Here is a 25,997-nt window from a genome sequence, read left to right on the forward strand (position 1 = left end):
ATAATAATAATAATAATAATAATAATAATAATAATAATAATAATAATAATAATAATAATAATAATTGTAATGATAATAATAATAATAATGATAATGTTACTAAAACCTACCTTAAAGGGAACTTAATAGAGAAATTAGAGAACAATTAAAAAATGATGTTAAGGGGAAAATAACACGACGTTAAGGGAATAACAACATCATCAACAACAACAACAATAATAATGATGATGATGATGATGATGACGATGATGATGATGATGATGGTAATAGATAAGATGGTAATAACAAAGATCAGTGAATGATGATGATGATGACGATGGTGATGATGATGATGATGGTAATAGATAAGATGGTAATAACAAAGATCAGTGAATGATGATGATGACGATGATGATGATGATGACGACGACGATGATGATGATGATGACGATGATGATGATGATGGTGATCGATGATCATGATGATGTGGTGGTAGTTATGATGAGGAAGATAAATATTTTGATGACGATGATGATGATGATGATGATGGTGATGATGATGATGATGATAATAATGATGAAGGTGATGTTGATAATGTATAAGGTCATGGCCATGAGGATGATCAGTGATAATGATTATGATAATGACGTCTGTGTAAAAAAATATGACTCCGATAAACCAGGGCCTACTCTCTGAGAGAAATGATAATATCGCAATACAAACGCAGTTATGGATCCGTCTGTGCGGAGCTCAAGGGTCGAACCATCCACATCACTTTCCTATGAAACAAATGAGACAGACGACAGTAAAGTATTGGAGCAACCGACATTATTATCACTACCTACAGAAGTTGTTGAGATGATTTTATCGAATTGTTCTTACGCAGAAATTAGTGAAAAACGTCTGGTAAGTTGTGTAAAGTTAGGCCTATGTTGTTAGAGTAGACTCCAGTGGGTCATCAGGGGAGTGTCGGTTTAAGCCCCTGTCGGCTCAAGTATTCACGCTGCTCTTGTAGTTTAACAAATCCTAGGCCTAGGGCCTACCTATGCCCTGTTTTTCAATCGTGTATCTTATTTGCCTCTGATATTAGTATTATGAATGTTTTATATACATCTAGCCTAAACAAGTTTTATTCCTATCAAGTTTAATTAATTGTAAAAATTATCACTCCGATTTAATTTTCCTCAGACAGGGCCAGACCAGAGGTAGGCCTAGGCCCTAGGCCTTACCTAAAACTCAGACCACCTCTCTGCTCAGGCACTGTCTGAAGCCTTGCCTTCCTGACCCCTTGCTAGCAAGACTTTAGCCAGGCCTAGGTCTAGACAAGGAGCACCTCCCTGGGCTAGGCTTCAAAGATCTAGGTAGGCATACTTATAGATTGTAGTGGCCTATTCGAAGAGCAAAAATGCCCAGAATCAGATGGTACATTCTTATACAAACAAATACGTCGCCCTAAAAATAATTTAAAATTTGAGGATGGATATCTGGTTCTAGCTAGCCATAAATTAAAAAACTAATATTAATTACCATGTATGAATGTTTCTTTTCAGTCTCTTTGTCAACTAATCCAAGGGTTTGTGCCATAACTGTATGGCAAAGTTTATATATTTGAGACAGTGTATCCTGTACAAAATCTAGTACATATTCATAAATCTATAATAATAATAATATTAATAATTATTATTATATAAAATAATTTCAAATAAAAGCTATGTATTTTTTAATCAGTGTAAATTTGAATGTATTTTATGTAGTAAAATATTGTTTATTTATGTTACAAAAGTATTCTATGTAGTAAAAAATAATTTTCAGTTGTCCAAAAATTGTTCAGCTATAGTGCTCTCTCTTTAAAATTATAATAACCACAAACAAATTACTGTTCTACCCTTAAAGCAAAAGTCAACTGGTAAATTTTACCAGTCGATGATGGCCAAATATATTCTTGAAAGGGACGGCAAAATTCAAATATATTAATTATTGATAAGTATAAAGTGATGTATTTTATTTTATAATGATTTTTTTTTTTGCAGGTATGCAAATTTTTTAATCAAGTGTGTCAGAGTGTATTAAACCAAGGTCTGCATCAAGTGATGCGTTATCACAACCAGTGTTCACGCAAACTAAAAGCACTATTACCACGGCGTGAATCGGAGCGACGTAACCATGCACTCGCACGGCATTGTGATATCCTGTCCGCAATTGAGACACGAATGTCATTGTTATCGATGACATACTCCAAATATATTGATCTTCGTCTATGTTGTTTCATTCCAGGAAAGGTTAGTTAAACAGGTTAAAGATACATAAGTTCTTGAGGTAGTCCTGGTGGGGTTGGATGGATGGGTTTATCAGTTATTTCCAGTGGGTTCCTTCTTGTGGTGATTGGGCAGTACACCGGGAGACAATCGCCTATGTACTCCTTTCCGAAGAGTTTACTGCGTTTTCACATGGGCCGCGATGCACACGGGACCAACGGCATAAACATCTCATCGAAAGGCGGTGCGCTACTGTAACTTGCGTAGTTGAAGTTAGTTAGTGCCGTGGAGAGCAGCGATGGGAATTGAACCTGCGACCTATAGATCTCCATGGATCAGTGCACACACAGTAGCTACCACCATATTAGCTGACTGAGCTAAGCTGCTCTACAAGATGTGGATGTGGACATGTGTCTAAAACTTTGCTTAATTTAAGCTCTTGTTCTTGAAAGTGGACCTTGTCCAGACTTTGGGGTAAATTCCCTCTTTTGAGCAATTCTTTCTGATAAAAATATGCAATATGATTAGGAAGGCCATCATAATTGATGATGGCAACAAAATGAAATGGTTTGTATCTGGATAATCTGTCTCCTACCTCCTCTTAATGTTTTGATCTGTTTCTAATAATTATTATTAAATTATTGTTTGATTATAATTAATAATACTGCCATTAAAATTTAAATACCTAATTTTAATTAAAATTTATAGTAACATTGTTTGAAGCAATAATACTAATAATATAAATACCTATTGATATTAATATTATTAATAATAATAATAATAATAATAAATATTTGTATTATTATTAATAAACTAATCATTTTAGGTTATTGATGAGGTTTACTATGTCTTGCGGTACTTACAATCGACCGAGTCGCCACCAAGGGCACATGAGCTACTTCAAGAACTCCGAGACATCTCGTCGATGGCCATGGAACACTTTGACGAGAAAATTGTACCTGGTCTGAAGAAGTCCCTCCTCCCACGAGAAACCCCTTCACAGTCTTACAGTAGCGCAGGTAAGCCTTGATAAGTTTTGTCTTTATTTTTCTTCCCATTTGATACTGAAAAATCTTCCACAGGGCCTAGATATAGTCAAAATGTCAGTACTTACCGTAATGACCGAATTAGTCACCAAAACAAAGCTACTGTAGTGGGTATAACATCAAAACAAACTGCTAGGTGGTAGTTTTTTCACACAATAAGAAGCCTCCACTCGAATAAATTTCGACAGTATTTTAACTCCTCATTTTTTATATTTGTACATATTATCATAAAGTAACATATCGCAAAGCATTAGTAAATAAATATTTCTTTAATAAACGTCAGAATTTTGAAATCAAATCAGCCTTTTAATCTCATGAATCTATAAATCATTTAAAATGTATATGCTGTTATAAAAAGTATCTTTTACGCTAACTTTATTACATTTTAGACGATTTAATGTACACCACTTTCGACTCCACTCAGTGCATTAGCATAGCTCTTTGTGGTATGTTAAAAAAATCATACTCACTTGGCAAAATTGTGATGACATCTTCTTTGGTGACTTATTTGGTTTATTGGACATTGTTCTTGTGCTTAGGCTCTTTTAATATGGTCATGGTCAGGCATTTTTATAGTGCCTTCTAGAATAAAAACCGTCTCAAAGCACTTTTAAGCCACCAAAGAACTATGATACAATAATACTAATCGCAGACATATTCAGTTTGAGTTCTACACTTGAAATGATCTCGCTTCACAGGGTACTCGGGTTGGATGTGCTTTACACTGGGCGTAGAATTATGCAAATGCACTGACTCAGAGGTCAAATCTCCCCAAAGGTCAGATAACAAACCCTGTGATGATTGTCACTGCAATGCTTTATAAGCTAAAACAGATACAGATACTGATTAAATTTATTGTCAAATGTACATATAAACATACAATGAAATAGTATCGGCTCGATGAACGCAATATAAATAATTTAAATAACATAAGTAACTACTATACACTGAGACAAACATTTAATTTCTGGATACCAGCTATAGCTTTGAATTCAGACAGAAAGAATGAAGCTCTTGATCTTGTACGAGATCCTGTACGATATCTTGTATGAACCCTGTTCATATTCGAATTTAGTTGGTTGGTCAAACTAACCATTCAATCAGTATGACCAAAAATTATCCAGTACGGACACCCTCTGTAGCATTAGTTTTGGTCAAATTATCGAAGCAATGTGGTAAGTTTAACCAAGTGAATTGTGCCCAGCATGAATTAGGCTGTTTTTCCAACGCAGCAAATAGAATATTTAGACATGTTGAAGACCCATTGTAGATAAAACCTACTGAGGATTTGAATCCAGTGAAGACAGCTGTCGTGATGGTGTATTATTGACAAGTCTTTCTATTTGTTGACGCATACAGCTCATCATGTTAAGTGCACTTTACAGCCACATAGAACTCACATGTTATTTGATTGTTTCAGGAGTGAGGATGGCAGGCGATTTAACTGATCCATCCGATATATGTCAGGATCGCTACCAACAGGCTTTCCATAAACTTCAAGCAAAGCAACGGTACACACTCACCAGCATCGTTACTCTTAAGAAGGATCTTCAAAGTTGTAAATCGCAGCTGGCGGAGGAACGCCGGAAGGTGGAAGAGCAGGGGCGCACAGTAGCCCAGCAGGGACTGCTCATTGCCGAGCTGTCGACCGCAAACGGTGTTTTGGAGCGGAAGTTACTAGAGCAACAGAGTAAACAAGTGCAATATGATCAAATGTTTGAGGATCTTTCGGCCAAAGTGGCCATGTTGGATGAACGAACTGGTGACGATAAGGAAGGCCCCAGTCGAAAGAGAGCTCACAGAGATGTGCCGGCAACAAGTGCAAAATCAGACTTGTTTGCAAAGAAAGCTCGAAAGAAATAATGAAGAAAATTTAGAGGGTAAAGATTATGTTAACGTAATAATAGCAACAAATTCTGGGCATGCTTAGATCAGACATGCTGTCATGACACTTTTGTTTGCTGTTGCCATGTTACCTTTGATATGGGCTTATATGGAGAAATCAGTGACTTGGACAAGGAGCTCAGTGAGATTTTTTTAGTTGCAGCACGGAAAAATTATTTTCATGGGCATCATTATCTTTGAATTGTTTCCGTCTGTCCATTTATTTAATTGCAACATTTTTGTTGCTAGTGTAGTGTATATACTGTAAAAATGCTATCTTTATTATTGTTACAATGGTAACCATTACAATGCTTTTATTGTATCATATTATCTTTTTTTTTAATTATTACTGTATTCTTATTTTATTATTGTTTTTGTTGTCATTGTTATTATTCTTCAAATTATTTTTACCATAGTATTTTTAATATTATTATTATCTTGAAATTAATATTTTGTAAAGAATATTAACTTCAGGTATACTTTATTTTGGATGGAGATTGGCTCTTAAAAAGAGCCTCTTTAATTGTAGGCAGGTTGTTGTAAGGAGAAGTAAATCATTCTTACTATTATTTTTTTCATAAAATTTATTATTTAAAATGATCAAACCCGGCAGAAAGATCTAAAATTCAGTACTTAATTGTGAATGCGGTATTCATTTGATACAGTATACAAACGTACAAAACCCAGTACGCTCAGTGGATATTTCTTGAGTCTGTGTGTTGCTTATATCCAATCATATGAGAGGGAAATCAGGATGTTTTTTTTTGCCACAGGGATGATTAATTTTGCCACAGTGGTTTCTGTGTGATATACACTCTCTAGTAGCCTGGATAACAATTTATGGTTTGGGAGGAGGGGGAAAAGACCAGCAGGGCCATGGAAAAGATTTTTTATTTAAATGAACCTGTGTGGGGTTCTAGGAGGAAAATCTTTCAATTTTTTTGTTGGTCTGAGACGTTCTGCAATCTACGCTTATGGAATTTTTGTTCTTTGGCTTGATCTGTCTGATAAAATGCATAATCCTCTCCCCCCTCCCCTCCCCCTTCCTTGCCGGTGAATTTTTGTTCTGTGGCTTGACCTGTCTGATAAAGTGCATAATCCTCTACCCCACCTCCCCTCCCACTTCCTTGCTGGTGGTGCCACTGCAATGGGGCAAGGCTTATGAGCTTTCAGTTGAATGTTGCAGATATGTGTGCTGTATATAAATCCTATATTGAAGTAAATAGAATTTATACTATAGTAATAATTATAGTCTTAACAAATATTACTAAATATGCTTCAGAATGTATAATATAATAATAAAATGGGGAAAATCACCATAAGTTATTATATTTATATAACTAATGTTATTATATTTATATGCGGGAACACCAAAGGTTTTTGATAATTGATTGAATTTGTAAAGCCTAGACAACAAAATTATGATAGTTATTTAAACTTTTTCCCACACTTTTGGTAACTTTTTAAGTCGCATCATGTACATAAATATTATTATTAATAATGTCTTTTTTAAAAAGAAAAAAAATTATTTACTTAGGCGTACAGTACAAGCATAATCAGTTGCCGTTACAAATAATGTGAATATTATTTCATAGGAGTATAAATTTTGTTTTTCCTTATTTAATAATCTCCTAATTATCATATGTTATTCATTTTGCCTCTTTTTCCAGTTATTGTACTTCATAAAGATTTCATGTAAATATCATGTGGCCAAGAGAAGCCAAACCAGACGGTCGTCGCAAATCCCGTTTCAGAAATAATGGCCAAACATGCTGGGATGTCAACATTTTTAAAATCTATTTTACTACACTAAACTAACCTTTATATATCTATATAGTTTATCATGCTATGCTGTTATTTTCTTCATTTTCAATGTTAAAACAACAATTTGTAACAATTTGGTGATGGTTTCTGCCTAAGAAATGCCCAAAATCATAAACTTTGAAGGCTGATTTCTCAAATATTGTTCTTTAAACGGCTGTATGGTTTAAACTCCTGTAACTTCATAACGGAATGTCGGATTAATTCTTTTACCATTTTAAAGCTCTCATTTTTCTCATTTTAACCCTGTATTAATAACAAAAAATTGATTTTTGCGACAATTGACTGGTTTGGCTTGTCTTTGCCACATAAACATTTATTAATAATAATTTTTTTTTTTTTAAAGAACAAAAAAATGAATTTATTGAGGTTTACAAGTATATCCTGCTTGCCTTTAAAAATAATATTAATTAATTAATTAATTGCCTTATATTAATCTCCTATTATCATATTGTTATTCATTGTCCATTTTAATACATCAAATATATTTAACTGTAAGTAGACATGCCAGACCTGTTTTTTTGTTATGAATTCTGTTGTAAATCCTTTTTGCCAGTCTATTATATCTGGTGTAGGCATGGAAACGGCTTGTGTATGAATTGAAATTACGTATATCAAAACTAATGACATATCTGAACCCAAAATAGTTATTAGAGGCATATTTCAATCTTACTACACTGTTTAATTCATTGGTAAAAATTAATTTTTATCTTCTCCTCCGCCTAGATGGTTTTGGCAGACTTATTTTGCTGAGTGAGAAAACAAAAATTAAATTTTAATTTTTGTGCTCCTCTTCTGACAATCTTTAAAAAAATAAGTTCTCAAAACGAGGTATAAAAAAGTCATGCCTGATTAACAAAAGGGTTACTGCAACAATCCTTTAAGGGTATGCAAAGATTAGAAATGATAATATTTAAACATTCATTAATTGATGAGGATAATTAATAGCTTGTTCTAATTTTTAGTAGAAAGCTGATCATTCCTTAAATATACAAATATTTATTTTTGGAATATTAGATTTTGGCAGCCAGTATATTTGTAATATTTTTAGTAATAAAAAAAAAATCATTATTTTTTATTATTAATTTAAAGGTTAAAATATTTGAATTCACAATAATCTTAATATGTTGAAATGTTTTTTTTTAAAGTTTTTTTTCACCACAACCCTAAAATATATTTTATGTAGGTGCTTTTCAAATCCTAACCTTCCTAATTTCTTTAGGATCTGTCCACAATTATCAAATTTTATGTTACAAAAACTGTAATATTCCCATATATGGGTGTGATGTGACAACACTATGCCCATATACGGCCACATCACACACAATTTTCACGTAATTATTTGATAGTGTGGACATGCCTTTAGAATATTGTTTTGGTGCATTGTATTTTCTAGGAAAAATAGGACATTTATCTATCTTTTATATTGGTGTCTTGTTAAAGCTAATTTTTCTGTTTTTACTCCATTTTGAGAAATTGAGTTATTCCACAGGAATATTCATGGGTGGATGCCTTACTATAAACCTCTTTATTAACAAATGTGTAATGTAATATATTTAGATTTATATAGTGCTTTACACTGAAACGGTCTCAGATCGTTCCAGGTGTGGACTGGCTCCTACTGTAACTTGCTTCTCCCCTAAGGGTCTCTTCGTGTCTGAGCTATCTGGTACCAGGTACTCTCGTCTGTCAACAGCAGGGGCTGAATGGACCAGTACACCGGGTTAAACCCCTACTCGTCTTGAAACATGTACTTGGTTCTTTAGAGTGCACATGAGTCTAAAAGACTACTTAATTGAAAGACATCAATTAAAACATAGTCATTTTAATTTTTAAAATCAATGAAATCAGAATCATTAATTTATTGACCATTATTTTGAATTCTGTCCCCTATTGTCTACATTTGTATAGATGCAGTCTTAAAAGTGCCTGATGAGTCAGTATTAATACAGTAGTGCTAAAGATTCATCTGACAAGGGAGGGGGAGGGGTGGCTGACATTTAACTATGCTTGTGTAGCCAAAAAATCCTGGACATATTTTGTAAATCTGATGCTTTATACTTAAGTTATCCAAATAAATTGCCATGTGAATTTCATTTTGGGATAGATTATGTTGTTTATTCCATGCCCCTATTTGATTTTCCCCTGGTGACTGTGGGTATGGTTGTGGCCATACAGTTTAATGTACAGTATAGTTAGCTGAAATCAACTCTTATATATAGTATTTTTCAAATATTTACACTTAATTTGGATGAAATTAGTCCCCATTTTGATTTAATGTGAAGTATTTTTAATGTTACAAATGTATTATGGATATGAATTTTCAAAAAACAATTTGCTTTTACTCAATAATGGATTGTAATTATGTGAAAGACCAAGTACTGTACTGTATTAAACGTTGATGAAGTTCAACTGATTGGAAAATTCTGTTTATCATAATTTTTAATATATTTTCTTTTACAACTGTAACAATGACAAGATATCAAAATAAATGAAAAGAAAAACAAACTAGGAAGATCAGCTGATGGACATTTTAATTTTCTTTTACACTGGATGTGTACACAATTATACTCTAGAACATAAAGAATATATAATTTTGTAGCAAATGTATATAAACTAATAAAGCACCATGTGAACATGTATACAGAACATATCAAAGTACATTTAACATACAGTATACATATTTATGTAATTTCTTTTAATACTACATATTCTCAAACTGGGCACTCGCTGTCGGCCAACACGATTGTATGGAGAATGCCATGACACAAGCGCAACCGATTGTTTTCAATGGCGATCCATCCGTTCATACTGCAACCCACATTCAGCAGACGGACGATCACGGGGAGCGCGGAACAGAGTTGGATTCGTTGTTCGAGGCATTGAGTGTCCGGCTTAAGAATTATCTGGATAAATCTTCGCTCACATCAGGAACTAACACAATCAGAGTACATTGTGTTACTTCGTGGAATCACAGTAGCGCGCCAAAACGAGCGCGTACTAGTCATCAAGTACTTTTGTATTCTTTTCCACACAAAAGTTGTTAACAACAACAGCGCGTATTTTGATGCACTTTCTTGATTTCACGAGCTAACACAATCTACTTTGATTGTGTTAGTTTGTGATGTGAGCTACGAAATCTTGAATACTACTGAAACATGCAACCAAACGTATTGAATTATTCATATTTTTAAAGTATCAAATAAGTTCCAATGAGATGCAAAGCAGATCTACAGTCTCTTTTCCTCAATAATCAGATTCGCTGCCAGCCAATTTATGAATATAATATTTTAAGGAACTGTATTTAAAAGTTAAAGTTTGAAACCTGAAGCACACAGGCTGGAGTGCCCGTCACTTTCCTTGGCATTTTTGCCAGACAGTGCAAGGCTGTGGGGGGGGGGGGTTTCGCCACTCCTCCCGCACAGGCAGTGTGTTTTACCTTTACAGTAGAGAGAGACAAATGTAGATGAAGTGTCTTGTCTAAGAACACAAGCGACCAGCACAGGGAGGGGTTTTTACCCCCAACCTTAAGGTTGAGAATTCCAGTCACAACCAATCCTTCTACTACTTATAATAGTGCTACCTAATTGGAGTGGATGAGTTTATGATTTCCAATTAAAAAATAATTGAATATGCTGCTAACCAATTTATGAATCTATGTAAAAAAAATATAGCTGTATTAATTGGCAAGGTATTTTTGTTATTATTTTCTAATTTACAAAGTGTAGAAAAAGTGCCTTGTACGAAGAAATATAACCACAATCGGTCTCGAACTCATTCACTTGGTAATGTAGGCCCAGTGCTTTTGCATTGTTCCACATGCTTCGACATACACAATAGTCTACTACTAAAGAAAATATAAATTTTAATAGCAGAAAAATCAATATTATAATTAACATTTTCCGGAGATTACACAAAATGTAATACTATTACTAATTATGTTTATATTTGCAGGTGATAATAATCTGTAGAAATCATTCAATATAAAAAAGCATAAAATAGGTATGAATTGTATATCAAATTTTGCATATGAAAAAATATAAAAGATAATAGTTATCAAGCTATGAAAAAAGCTAATATAATGGTTATCTTCGACTGATTTGCTTAGAGCTTGTAGTATTTCTTGTAGATTTGAGTACCTGTTGAGTTCGTTCTTTACGTCGCTGTATGGCAAGCTGTGGCTACTGGGCTTTCTTGTTTGCTTTCCATTAACTTAGCCAACTTACAGAGCTCGGAGGAAAACACATCTGACTTAAGATGACCAACTTTACTTCTGCTTTTTCTTCCCCTGTAAAATACAGCACAAAAAAAATGAAATTAATGTCATCTCGTGATAGACACAGTAATAAGCTTGCTTCCAATATTTCATCAAAGAAGGTATATTTTGTGGTAAGTTCGGCAAAAAGAGAAGATAACAGGCCAAAAGCCAATGACCAGAATTTATTATTTGCTGTTGAATTAGGATTTGATATAGGACAATAGAAGTTGAATCAAATTGATAGGCCCTCTGAACACAGTTAAATAGCACCAACTGTATGTCACAACTTTTAGTGATGCTGCAAATAAACAGACATTTTCCTGTATGCATCAAATTATTTGACTTACTTTGCTTTGGGTTGTCTACTAGATGATTCAAGATTCTCGGTAATGAGTTCATGACCTCGTTCCATCCACAGTCCCAGGAGAGGTGGAAGTTCAACATTTACAGCTTTCTAAAATTGGAGTTAAAAAGAAGTTTCAACTGCATTAACAATCGCAAAAATTGAATTCTTAAGTTCGGCACACATAGAGTGTCGTACAACGGTTACACAACCATCAGCCAACGAACCTATGCGACACCATCTGCTGATTTTCGATGGCGGACTGAGCATCATTAAAATTATCTGTTGCCCACACCCAGTTGCACGCCTTCTCCATCAAATCGAGTCCCGCAGTGTATGTCCGGATTTAAATATTAAATATATATTGGTACTGGATAATTATTGTACGCAATAATAATCAAATATTGTCAAAGAATTTCATCTGTTCCATAAAGTATACAGCAGTTGGAAAATTATCTGTTCTGTTTTAATTACCGTTGCTAAGGTAAACAACTAATTGGTTATAGAAAATAAAGATGATTTCTTACAACATACCGTATAAATCTAATAAATTAAACTGAATGCATACCTCTGCTGGAATTAACTTCATAAATTGAGCTATATCCGATGCATCTGATAATCCTTTGTTTCCTTAAAAGAAAATAAAAAATTATTCAAAATAATGTATGTCTCCATAGGCCTATGTGTTTTTCTAACCCTTAATAATCTGACCCGTTTGTGTTAAATACAAAAATAATCAACAGATTTTTAGTTACTCATATACTTACTTAGTTATTTATCGAGTCATTTATTGAGTTAGTTATCTATCTAGATATTTATTTCCTAGATATTTATAAAGTCATTTAATAATTTAGATATTTGTATATTTTTTATTTAGTGTGTATTTAGTTTAGTGTTATATTATGTTATTTAGTTGCTAATTTAGCTATTTATATTTACATCTTTTCATTGTTCATTCATTCTTTTGTTTATTTATTCATTTATTCACCCATCTTCCCATTCGTGTATGTATTATTTATGTACTGTAGGACATTTCTTAGGATATTGTCAAGAAATTAAGAAAAAAATTAGAAATAATAAATTAATTTTAAATACATACTTAGCCTCATCGGTATGTGTTGAGTTGGGGAACAGTTGTCCCAAATGATGTCTTTGTCGACATCAACACTTGAGTTGTTTGGACTTGGTGTGCCTAGCATTGATGCCGCCATTGAACAATCCGCATCTGTATAAAAAAACACATAAAATATTAAACATTTATCCATCTTATCAGTGAATATAAGTGAAGAAGTGAAGTGTAGGTGGTGCAGTGTTAGTCATGTAAACATATAAAAAAACACTGGTAGCTTTTTATCAACTCTTATTATTTTTTTTTATCATTACATTCATTTACACAAGCATTCATCAGGTTTGAAGAATATAAGACATCAATTTTTTAGGCTTCGTTTTCCAATTTCAATATTACTGCATAGGTATATTACAGTATTATTATAAATTTTGATGAAGCATCATATGGGTTGAGCTTATGATGAGTAGACTGTATTAATTTTTATCATCAGGGCAGGGTTTATATATTAAAGGCTATAGAATAAGGTGAGCCTTTTTTTATACCTTGTTTAGTGAACTCATTTTTTTTTTAAGATCATCAGAGTGTGGAAAATTATTATTTTAAAAATATTGTTTTCTTAATTAGCAAAGGGTTTTGCCAAAAGCATCCAGGAGGAGGAGAAAATAAAAATAAAATATTATTGCTAAATGAAAACAGTGTAGTAGAAATAGGATAGATTATGCTTTAAATATAATTAAGGAAGTCAATATATTATAGCTAGACATCTTGTTTTGGAAGATTTTAAGGAAGTGGCAGGCATAATAAAAATAAATTTATTTAAAAAAATAAATAAAAATAAATAAATGAATAAACATATTTATATGTTTATCTTTTTCTGAAATGTCCACTTTTTCGTGGCGGAAGGTGCATTAACTGGCCAAAAATAAAATTTTATTTTTATTTAAACTCATCATTATTGGCAGGTGGAGGGGTTCACTAAACAAGGTATGAAAAAGTCTTGCGTAAACCAGATGAGTAATAATTAAGGTAAACAATATAACTTTAACATGTCATTTCTCTATATAAAACTGTTCATTGAACTGTGACATCTGGTACTGTAATAAGTATGGCAGGAAACTCATCCACTTTATTGTTTATTTTAAAAAACAAAACTGTATAAAAAATTTAAAAAAAGGAAACATGATGTATAACTTGGCAAGAATTGATCTCACTGAGGCTACAGTATTATTTGCTGTAGTATTCATCTATATAATCATCAAGGCTTTGTTAGATTGCTATACAGTAGTAGTTCTTACAGAGTAACAACTGATATAGTTGTATGCTACTAGACTAGTTTTCCTTATAAATGATTGCTAATTTAACATGAACTTGTACACACAATTGCTTGGCATTCAATATTCCAGCAAAGAAAGTATGTTTGATTTTTATTGATGGTAATTAAAACATTAATTATCTATGAATAGGCCAGACTGTAAAGCAAGGTCTCTGGAAGAAATATATCCTCCAACCAAAAATAGGCCTAAAAATCTGTGCGCACATTTTGGAAAATAAAGATTTTGAAGAAAAATAAGTATTTGTATAAGCTTAGGTCAAGTAAAAAAAAAAAGTAGTTTCTCGTCCTAATTTTTTTTTAAAGAGGATGAGGGTGGTTTTTTTTTTGTTTTTTTTTCTTTAAGAAAACAAAAAATAAAAGGGGGGCTTTCAATGTTCAAAAATAAATCTTGGCCGTTTGGTCCCGAGTTGTATTTCAGCGATGCAACTCGAATTATGTACATTGTTAAATAGTATCTAGGCCTAGGCCTAGAGTTATTATACAACCAACCAATACTAATACTTGTGCACTTTCGTGTATTTGTCGGCTATTGGGACTTTGCCATCAAATTGGCCACTGGCGTATTCATTGAACACATCTGCCAATGTCAAACTCGTCTCATTTACAGAATGACCAAAGTACGGCTTTAAAAATTTAGATGGCGGATCAGTGCGTGCTTTTCTTCACGCTTGTTTCTTCTTGTTATTCATCACGCCAATAGCTTGCTAAAAGTAATGCGGCCCAACACGATTTAGACACGTGATACTGATTGCAATATGTTTATTGGTCAATTCTCTTTATAATTAAACCGTTTGGTACTGCAACTTTTTATTTTACAGAGCATACGCTAATTGAAACTGGCGGTCCAACTCGCAGCAGGCATGTATTGATAATATATCCCTTTCGGACCACCGATATTTAAAAAAAAATTGGTAGCTGCCAAAATTTTTATCGTACTCGTCGCGGTCTTCACGATCAGTAAACAGTCGAAATGACGAAAATGAGGTAAACTAAGACAAAATATGCGATGGATTTTTATTGAAAATTGAATATATATACAGTATATATAAAAAAAAAACAAAGCGGCCTGAAAATAGCATGCGGGCAGGGACGAGAAACTTCTTTTTTTTTTTTACTTGGCCTTATATATAACCAGTGTACTATATTTAGTATTATTATGCAGTAGATAAGACTCAGCATTGCACCTATTTTCATACTCATAGCGATTTTCCTCTCAAATTTCAGCTAATTTTCGAGTTTAATATTAAGGTATCATCTGCACAATTAAAAAAAAATTACAGTATGTTGTATAATAGGCATTAGGCCTAACATTGTTGAAGTTTAAAAAAAATGGCAAAAAAATGGTTTGATTTGTTTAAAAATCAAAACGAAAATAGCGAAAATGTAAACACAATTGGAGAATAATCTGTAGAATTTTACAGGACACTGTCAGCTCCACTTCCTTATCTTCATCATTTAGGCCTATTTATTTGTGTTTATGACCTTGTACCTTGCCGTTCTACTCATATGGCCCCCGGCCCACCTAGGCTAGCCTACAGTACTTACTAAAACTTCAGAGGGCTACAAGGAAGAAGGAAGAAGAGGTAGCCTAAGCCTACACACAGGGCTACAGCAGTAGGAGCGGGGCGACTAGGCTGCAGCCTAGCCTCTTTCGGGCCTCTCCCTCCATAGGCTAGGCTAGGCCTCTAGGTAGCCTAGCCTAGGGTAGGCCTAGGCCTAGTTAGGAAAGAGGATGTAGCCTAGGCCTAGCCTAGAAAATCGAGCTTATTTTATAACATTTAAATACACAAACCCCGATTCCGTGAAGTCTTCCTGACTGGTGTTTTATCTTTTGTAAGCTTCCGTTTCTTCTTCATGGGATAAATAGACGTGAGACTCATTTGGTTAGTAAAGAAACAATATCCCAACGATGTTTCTAGATAAAATTCACATTCTCAACAACAACCCGCCATGTTTTAAAAAATATGTATCAAAATTATTTATTTATGTTGCTAATATTCTTCTTTAAAAAATATTATTTTGCACCCATTAATAACAAAATAAATAATAAACCTTAGAATTATATAAATAATGTGTTTTAATATTGAAATACAGTTTGTTTCTAATTTAATAAAACTATGAAATATAAAGCAGATGACCTCTTTCGTTCACTCGTAATTGATTAGCAGTCGTTTTGAAGCGGAATGTCTACAGGAATAGAGGACTGTACCACGAAGACCACGGATTTAGGGAAAGTACCGCCCTGATTGTTGCTATAAAAGGGAAGTAGACTTATTGTAATTAATAATGGCTTGATATTCAGTAAGTATATGTTGGTTATTTATAATCTATATCGATAATGTGCTCATTACAGAACGGTGGTTGTCTAATTAACCAGGGACTAGGCCTCTAAATAATTAACTATTACTAAAGAAAAGGTCCTGGACCTAAAACTCTAAGTAAGTCCAGGTCCTACTTAGGCTAGGCCTCTAGTCTCCCTAGCTAGGAGAGGCACCGGCATCCCACCCGTTTGTTCATTTATAATATGGGCTAGTAGTAGTATACCAGACCCTGAGGAGGAAGTGTTTACCTACCGTCCGTGTTTTTTAAGTTCGATTACCAGTCGTGACATTGTAGGCCATCTCCATTTTTTTTTTTCAATTGCATAATTGTCATGTATTTCTTCCCAGTTCGCAAAATCTTGAAGATGGATTCCAGACGACGGCGCAAAAAGTTAGAAAAGAATAAAAATAAGATCAAGAATAATGAAAAAACACAGAATAATGCAGAAAAAGCAGGCTCAACATTTCCTGTTTCTAAACGAGACAATGAAATTGCAGCCCTTCCCTGGGTTGAAGTAGGAGCTTACTTTATATTTATATGTGTAATGATGTGCATAGTTATGCAGGAGTTACACCGAGAATCTAAAGGTATTTAACACATTAAATTGAATAAAAGCATAAAATATGGTTAAAGATGTATTTTCCACTGAAAATAACAAAATTGAATACAATTTTTTTAATGCACTAGAAATTTCTATGTTCAAGTTGATAATTTGTATGTTACTGCAAAAAGTACAAGTAAATTTAAAAAATGATTCTTATGATTTTTTTTATTTATTTTTTCAAATTTTGCAAGGGACAATACATCTTTTACAGTAGGTGTTTTCCTTACAATTCTATGGTCTGGTGATGGGACATTTTGTGTAGCTCACATAGTTCTATCTTTTAATTATTGATGAGCATACAAGCTTTGACATCTAAAAAAATATTGAAGTCAAAAAAAGAAATATAATTCCAAAAGAACAAATAAGATGCAGAAATTAATGAATGAATTGATGGATGGACATATGGATGATAATTGAATGAATGAGTGAGTGAACAGACAGATTGTATGGACTAACGATTGAACAAATGAACAAGGGAAAAATGAATGAATGAATGAGGAAGGGAAAAAGGGAGAATGGATTGATTGACAGATGAATGAACAGATAGACGATTGACAAATGAATAAACAAACAAGCGTGGGAGGGAAAGTTGAATTGATAATGAAGCGAAAAAATGACAAACTGATGGATGGATGGGTAGTAGTGGGTGATCAATTAAAGGGAAGGGAGTTCAACCTCAGCTATAGTGCTGTGGATATGGAACCAATAGAATGCCTATTTGTTTACATAGTATTTTTGTGATGTTTATATTAAGGATGTACTCCAACCCTAACTTTAAGGTTAGGCAAATATGAGTTTTAGCTAATAAATTATATGATTTATAATTTCAAAAGGCAATTATGACTCATTCCAGTATTCAAAATTTAGCAATGGCAATAATGGTAACTTTTTTGTGTTTTCGTTTATCAGCAAAATTCTTTAAATTGAAGCGCTACAATTTTGCAAATGGCTGGAGAATATTTGGTACTAAAAAGGTAAGTGAATTGTCAGACAACACAATATTATATATGTACAGGCTGTTTACTGTAAGTTGTTAAAACCTTGTTTGGTTAACACAGCATACTAATTAGGGAGCGTAGCAAAAGTGATAATAATAATAATAATGAAAATGATTATGATAATCATCATCATCATCATCCTTTGGCCGCAGCCGAGATGGATTTGACAACTTCCATCCAGGTGTTTCGGTCGGACATGGCCTTGCCGAGATCTTCGAAAGGAATTCCAGTTTCTCTGGAGATAATGTCAGGGTAGGTGAGAGGACGTCTGCCTCTTTTAGTGGTGGGGATACGCCATTGTAGAAGATCAGATATCATTTTGGTCTTTAGCTCGCTGACAGTGACCTGCAAATCAAATTCTTCGTGTTGCAAGTGTGGCTGATATAGGTGGGAGATCATTGTATATTTCGGTTTTTGTGGGATGAATTTTCCAGCTTAAATTCTGCACTCACATCAGAAGTCTTGTGTATGTGCCGTCAAGCCTCTTTTCAAGTTCCCTTTTCATTGTTCATGTCTCGGAGCCATACAAAAGAATGCTCTCCACACATGCATGAAAAAGATCAATTTTCATCTTGGTAGAGATGGATGATTGCCAGATGTAATGCAATTTGTGCAGGCTACCCATGCTTAGGCTTTACATGAAAAAAATCCTTATGGCTGTCAGCAATGAAAGATCCTGGGTATTTAAAGTTGTGGACTTCTTGTAAAGTGAAACCATCCAAGGTTGTTGTTGCACATTTACATCGATATTCATGTACTCCGTCTTCTTCGGGTTAAGCATAAGACCAATTTTAGAAGCTGCAAATTGCATGTGAGAAGGTGCTGAGTATCAGTGAGCAGGTTAGCAGTAATAGCAATATCGTCAGCATAGTCAAGGTCAGTAAGATGAATGATTGGGTGTCTGCTGGATGTGCAGTGCTTAATGGTTAGGCCCAAAGAGTTCCTGACGTCTACAGACTGTCTGGGTAGGTAGTCGCCCACCATGACAAACAGGTAGGGTGCTGACGAGTCACCTTGATGATAATGATAACAATATTATTAATGATATTATCATACTCTTCATTAAGAAAAACATTAACAGTGATTTACAATTTTATTTATTGTCTTTCCTAAAGGATATATCAGATACAGAATGGAACCATTTTATAAACCTTCTGAATCCTGTCAACATGCTTGGTATTCTGGGCTATGTTCTACTATCTCATCTACTTCAACGACATCTTCCTCAGGTATGAATCTAAACTAGAGTAAAACCCTCTCCTTTTGGACACCTCTATTATGGGGACACCTATTAAGGGGACACCTCCTATTAAGGAGACTATTTTTTAGTCACAAATCAAGGAGAAATACATCTTTTTACTCTATGACCTATGACCAATGTCAATTCAGGAGAACACCTATTAAGGGAGACCATTTTTTCTAACCTGAAGATAACTCTTAATACTGGGGGCTCTACTGATTTCTGATGTGTGTCATTCTGTCATATCTGTCATACCATGAAATACACTGACATTCATGTTGTGTGTATTCCACTAAAATCTATAGCAACATCGTACCAGTGCAAAAAAAGAATATGTACATGTATGATTATAAGGATCTACACGTGATAATTTTTTTCTGGGAAACAATCATGTTAAACACATGTATTTTTCTTTTTTTAAATATTTTAAATTTTGTTTTTCTTCTTTGTACAGGGTAACATGTAATGTAGGTATCAACTGTTCTCCAATAGGGCCCAGTTTTTAGGGGGGAAAATACAGCTTTAAAACACAAATGGTTTAATACCATTTTATGGTATTAAACCATTTGTCAGTCTTTGCAGGTTACAAACAACCCTTAATGAGTCTCAAAATGTTTAAAATGATGATGTAAATCATATTAGTTATTATTTTATTTATTAATAACAAATTATATTAAGAATGTGATAATAATGGGTCAATCGGAGGTCAATATCACATTGCCATTGATCATTAGCATCAATTTATGTGCTATCAAAATGATTGAAAGTTGATATTATAGCCATGTCCCTTTGTTTTATTTTCTTATTGTTATTATAAAGTGTGTTTGGTATACCTCATTGCCCTGTCACTGCCAACCATGATACATCTATCAAAATTTACTTGGTATGGCGTGACAGATTTGAAAATATCAATTTTAATATAATGTAACTTATGTTACTTTTCTTTCAGTTCAGGAAAGTATTCTTATTGTTATACAGTGTAATTGGTTTGTTCATCATTCTATCCCTGCCAACCATGCTTCTCCTGGCGGCTCACATCATCTTGATGTTTGTCTTGGCCAAAACTCGTAGCAAGTATTTGATATGGGCTGGAGTGTTTTTCCAGATCTCAACCCTAAACTTCACCAGTCTGATGTCACCAATTGTAAGTAGGATCTGTTGTCAGTTATGGAAGTTGCAGCTATTTTAAGTATAGGGTCTGAGTTACAGGGTCAAAGTTATAGGGTTATATGGCCAAAGTATTTGATATGGGCTGGAGTGTTTTTCCAAATCTCAACCCTAAACTTCACCAATTTGATGTCACCAATTGTAAGTAGGATCTGTTGTCAATTATGGAAGTTGTAGCTATTTTAAGTATAGGGTCAGAGTTACAGGGTCAAAGTTATAGGGTTATATGGTCAAAGTATTTGATATGGGCTGGAGTGTTTTTCCAGATTTCAACCCTAAACTTCACCAGTTTGATTTCACCGATTGTAAGTAGGATCTGTAGCCAATCATGGAAGTTTATATTGTAGCTATTTGAAGTAAAATGTGGTTGAAGTTGCACAAAAATTTATAGCTCTGAATACATTCCCCAACCATCCCTTTGATACCATTTATTGGCAATCGGTGTTTCACGTCGCTACCAGGCTTGGATTCGCTCTTGAGGACCGTAATGGAATTAAGCACATAATTAAAAACTTTTTTGCATTATCCTTGATAATTTGTTTAACTTCATTTAAGTCAATGAATAGGAATTTGAATGGAGCTGGCAGTGTAAAAGGGGTACATTTGATCAAGAGACAATTAGAGAGCTTGCAGTTATAATCTACTACAAAATAATTTTACTTATTTTCAGCAAAAATTCTTCACACATGAGGACTACTACGTGATGGTAATAATTGTTGCCATGACGAGTATCCGCTGTATGAGTTTTGGGCTTGACTACTGCGAGGAGCATACCGAAGCCCCACAGAAGTTCACTTTATTTGACTACATTACATACGTGTTCTATTTACCAACATTCATGACGGGACCACTGATGTCCTATGGTCAGTTTTATCAGCAAGTAAGTCACAGTTTTTCTGGTCGCTAGCGTCAGGAGGCTGGAACTGGTGGGTCAGGGGCATGTCTCTAAGTTGTTGAAATTTGACATCTAATTACATCACAAATGGGCAAAGATGGCAATTTCTTGCGTCCTGTGCCAGCACTATAATATTCGGCCTGCCAACCATCTTTGGTTAGAAAATCCTTTTTTTTACAGCCTGACACTGCTTATATGTAAAGATTATAATTAAAACAGAGCACAAGTTCAGGTGAGGCCCTTAGTGTTAAATCAAAAATTCTCATTGGCCCTCCATCCTATTTTCATGCTCACCCCTGAACTACATGAAAGGGCATATCTTTGTGGGGTGGGGGGCCGGGCTTCCCATCAGGGCTCTGCATTTAAACCCTGATGAGTGCATTTGTTGGCCTCTTCACCACCTCCTTCCCCCGCCTACAGACCTGTGTTTGTTTTGTGGCTATTGGGGCTATATATTTTATTGTTGATTGATTGATTGATTGATTTGATTTTCTATTGTTTTTCTCTTCTAGTATAACCTAGCTCTTCCTTACGAATACGGCAAGATTGTAAAAGAGACGTTGTACTACTTCTTTTGGTGCTATTTTCTGGAAGTTGCTCTGCAATTTCTTTACTTCTCAGCAATTCATAATGAGCAGTCTGTTTTATGGAAAATTTCACCACTAGCAGTTGGTAAGTAAATATCCAAATTTTAGACTTTCCCAGTATCTTAATTTTTGTGTGAGTCCCAATCTTGACAGGGGCAGATCCAGAATTTTTGAGACAAGTGGGTACAAATTTCATATACCTATAGGCCTAGATGATAGTTATACAGATAATAGGCATCCAATAATGGGATGATTTGTGTTCAGTATATGCTGTTTTAAAATATCGTATCACTTAGTATTTGTATCCCACTTTGTATTTTTTTAATTAAAAAATCAAAGACAGCAGTGGCAAAACTAGTGGCACATGCACCCGTCCCCCCTCCCTAAATATGCCCAATCCTGAGATACCTGAAAGACAATTAATTTGAAGTAGAGTTGTAGAGTGGTGGTCATTGTCCTGTGTTTAATGTATGAACAATTTATGTCCAGTTAGTTATATAACTTACTGATGTAAATAACCTTCCAATAGGATTGCTACAAGATTGATTTCAATCATCCAAATGATTAGGGTAGTAATGTGAGAGTGTGAACCCATAACTCCCCTACATTCTCCTGTAAAGTCTTAGCATATGCCACCCTCAAATCAACACAGACTTTCTGACTTACATTCAGTCTTTCATCAAATGATCAGCCTTGAGCATACAAAAAGAGTCTATGATCTTGTCCTGAACTTAACCTATGAAGGTCAGACTACAGTATACACAATGCCAATTTGTGCAAAAATGTTCGTGGTACACACGAAAGCAAGAGGAAGAAAGTTAGATTAGGTGTTGCAACAAAGGAAGAGAGTGATCAATAGTTGGCTGAAGAATAAAGTAAATTTCAAATTGAACAGGGTTTATCTGGGCTATAATTGTGTGAGTGATGTGTTTGAACATGAAAATGACTACTTTAGAATTCTTAATTCTGTGCCCTCATCTTAATATCTGCTGACATAATTATTGTAAATTCAATGTTTAATCCTCATTCTATTTTTTCTTTTTACAAAGGTGCATCAGCTCTGTGTCATCTATACTTTTTCCAAATGAAGTATGTTGTAATATATGGTCTTTCACGATGCCTTGCTCTAGTTGATGGGGTCAATGCCCCAAAACCACCCAATTGCATAATGGCCATGTACCAATACAGGGACATGTGGAGGTAATGCGGGACATTGTAAAGTTTGTTATTGTTATATATAATGCATCAAAACTGACTAGGATTTAGATATTTGAAGGACCCAAAAGGTTGGCTCTTAACTTTAACATGTTGACTGCCAGACCTATTTTTAGGTTTTATCCCCTGTGCCAAAACAAGTCACATAATGAAAATGGTGTGTCTAATAAATTAGGAGAATATATTAGGGGACAAGTAAACTCGTTGCTGGCAATGGGACAGTACTTTCTATTGACTCTGCCAAGTGCAAGGTTTGCAAAGGTTGGTATACATGTTCAGAGGGTTGGGGGGGGGGGGGCTCCACTCGTGCAATCTTTTGTACTAGTGGTAACATAACACAACAAACATACATACGTTATTTGTATGTTATCGTCTAGGTGTATCTTCCCCGAACCATCAGCTGTTAAAGTCTGTGGTTCTACAATGTATAACAATGAAGTAATAAACGCTAGAATGTTACCCTGTTTTTGACGAGTATCCTTAACGCCCTCAGCAACACCCTGTATATATACTCGTCGTTGGCAACGAAAGTTTTAAGCCTCACTAGGAGGTTTGAAGCCCTAAATGACATTTTTGCACTCCTCAGAGATTTGGTTATAGAACTCTGAGGAACCCAATTGATCTGCTCTCAACTCTGTGAGCCACAAATGACTAAGTTTTCAGGGTTTTGAGAGAAGCAAACATTAGGTGTCCCCTCATAAATCGACTTGGTTATAGGTCTTTGATGGTGTCAAATGTTCAGGTCTCCTTTTCTCAAGCCTAAAAAAGGGAGTTGGTTATAAGACATCAAGACACAGCTCATATAAAGCTTGCATAAAATTTTTTTAAATAAAATTCTAAGTATATTATAATAATGTAATTTAATTATTTTGGTATTCATATAAAATGTATATATAACTTTATGCACTGATATTGTTGGACAACTTTCGATTTTTTTTTTGTAGAGTTCCATGAGGGTTTTGATCAAACTTTAAAAAATTTGTCTTTCAGATATTTTGATAGAGGGCTCCACCATATCCTTATGAAGTAAGTAAAACCATTCAGAGTTCTGGAGTAAAACGTTAATGTACAGTAGGTCAAGGGAACAGTTTTTATTAGGAACTGCAATCACTGTTAGTATAACATTAGTTTAATTGCGATATCAATTTGTTTAAAGCTACGTTCACATCAAGCCCGGATCAAGTTTGGAGCCCGGACAAAAAATTGTGAGTTGCTACATTTTTCGAATGCTGTGTTAACATCGCGCACGGAACATGGTTGTTCGGGTTAACTACGTATGCGTTCGATTGGTTCGAACCAACCAAGCTTGTTGCTGATTGGTCAAAGAAAAAAAAAACGTATGACTTCAGGATACAAATTGCTCTCAGATGCATTGGTCCGGATCTGGAGTCCGGATTAGAAATCGTACAAATTTGATGTGAACGGTCCTATTCTTTAACACTGAGCTCATTTTTCACGTTTCTTTTTCCGGACCGGAATCTGGGCTTGATGTGAACGTAGCTTTAGTCTGACCACATGTGGTATCAGACAACTGGGGGTCCATGCTTGTCCAACGAGAGGAAATTTCCCCCTGACCAATCAAAGTCAGTGAGTACCAATGTATGCCCAGACCTACAGTATCTGTGGAGTCTTCATCTCCCTCTTCTTTAAAAAATTCTGGACAAGAAACAATTTTTATTTTTAATATGGCCTTATTAGTGTTTCTATGAATTATCCTCAGGTACATCTACTTCCCATTCGGTGGTTCAAAACATGGTATTGGACGTCAAATTCTTGGTGCTTTCATGTGTTTTCTGTACGTCTGTTACTGGCATGGGTTCAACCGTAACTACTGCTATTGGGCTTTATTTAACTGGTGCGGCATCGTCTTTGAATCTGTCATCATCATGGTTTCAAGCCTTAAGTCTTTCAATACATTTATGGTAAGACATGTAAAATATATTCTTGGTCCAAACTATCCAATTTTCTTTGACAAAAAAACTGTTGTATGCCCATATATAGTCATGATGTGCCTATATATGGTCATGATGTGCCTATACATGGTCATGATGTGATGTCATCATGACCATATTTAGTCATGTCACATGTTCTTGTCAAATAAATATTGTTTGTCTTGACAGGGCTTTAGTTAGATAACAGATTTATTATGAGATGTTTCATGGTGGTTAACATGCTCACCTTATTTTCAGAGTCCTTGGTCCAATCCACGAAAACAAACGGATTTTCGTCTGCAGGCTTAAAAGTCTGATCTATTGTTTGATCAGACTTTTATGCTCTGTCCAAACTGTCAAATTTTAATAATATTCAATAATCTTCTAATATTCTTGGTAGTCTTAATCTCTGTCCAAACAATATGATGCTCTTCAACAAAAAACTGTTGTATGCCCATATATAGTCATGATGTACCTAAATTTGGTCATGATGTGATATCATCATGAACATATTTTGGGATGTCACATGTTTTTGTCAAATAAAATTTGATAATCTGGACAAGGCTTAAAGCATTGTGTGAATTCCAACAGACATGAAAGGATACATGATTTGTATGATCAGTGTCTGGAACAAACATAAACCTCCACTGTCAAGGCGAAGTGTCATATGGGCATGATGTGATATTTTCACAACTGCATTCATGATTATGTGGATGTTGAAAATGTAATGATCCTCAGATTCTAATCCTGTGATTGGCTGTACTGCTATTTAGTAGCTTTTAATTAATAATTAAATTGAGAAAATATTTTTCTTGCTAATAGCAAATACTATATTTATAATAAATTAACCTTTTAATTAGCTTGTAATAATAATAATAATCTATCAGGAACTACACTTTTTTTGTCAGTGGCACACCTCTCCGGTGAAGGTGCTTCCAAAACAATAGAGCAATTTAAGGTTTACAAAGATACTTAAAATAAAATTTTTTTAAAACAGTTGAAATTTTAAAAGGAACATAAAGTGTATAGTAAATAAACAGTAAACAAACT

The 25,997-nt window shown here is 34.3% G+C and overlaps 3 protein-coding genes across 3 annotated transcripts; 2 read left to right on the forward strand and 1 right to left on the reverse strand.

The window, feature by feature from the left end:
* The first annotated feature begins 695 nt into the window (after positions 1–695).
* LOC117120145 (F-box only protein 28-like) lies at positions 696–7,065 on the forward strand. The gene is made up of 4 exons (XM_033265165.1): positions 696–885; positions 2,010–2,258; positions 3,061–3,253; positions 4,701–7,065. The coding sequence occupies exons 1-4, from the start codon at positions 709–711 to the stop codon at positions 5,141–5,143; spliced, it is 1,062 nt and encodes a 353-aa protein (XP_033121056.1). The 5' UTR covers positions 696–708; the 3' UTR covers positions 5,144–7,065.
* A 4,075-nt stretch (positions 7,066–11,140) lies between these two features.
* Positions 11,141–15,934, reverse strand: LOC117120115. The gene is made up of 5 exons (XM_033265125.1): positions 15,781–15,934; positions 12,686–12,811; positions 12,155–12,216; positions 11,591–11,697; positions 11,141–11,273 (listed from the first exon to the last, which is right to left on the reverse strand). The coding sequence occupies exons 1-5, from the start codon at positions 15,866–15,868 to the stop codon at positions 11,141–11,143; spliced, it is 516 nt and encodes a 171-aa protein (XP_033121016.1). The 5' UTR covers positions 15,869–15,934.
* Positions 15,935–16,155: 221 nt separating this feature from the next.
* On the forward strand, positions 16,156–25,148 carry LOC117120116 (protein-cysteine N-palmitoyltransferase HHAT-like). Its single transcript, XM_033265126.1, has 11 exons — positions 16,156–16,289; positions 16,658–16,897; positions 17,824–17,888; positions 19,028–19,141; positions 20,102–20,296; positions 20,990–21,199; positions 21,727–21,886; positions 22,851–23,001; positions 24,007–24,042; positions 24,737–24,938; positions 25,137–25,148. Exons 2-11 carry the CDS (start codon positions 16,675–16,677, stop codon positions 25,146–25,148), a joined length of 1,368 nt encoding a protein of 455 aa, XP_033121017.1. The 5' UTR covers positions 16,156–16,289; positions 16,658–16,674.
* The last annotated feature ends 849 nt before the right edge of the window (positions 25,149–25,997 follow it).

This window comes from Anneissia japonica, unplaced genomic scaffold, assembly GCF_011630105.1.
Source record: "Anneissia japonica isolate Jap-2015-1 unplaced genomic scaffold, ASM1163010v1 scaffold401_len1656234_cov178, whole genome shotgun sequence".
Classification (NCBI taxonomy): domain Eukaryota; kingdom Metazoa; phylum Echinodermata; class Crinoidea; order Comatulida; family Comatulidae; genus Anneissia; species Anneissia japonica.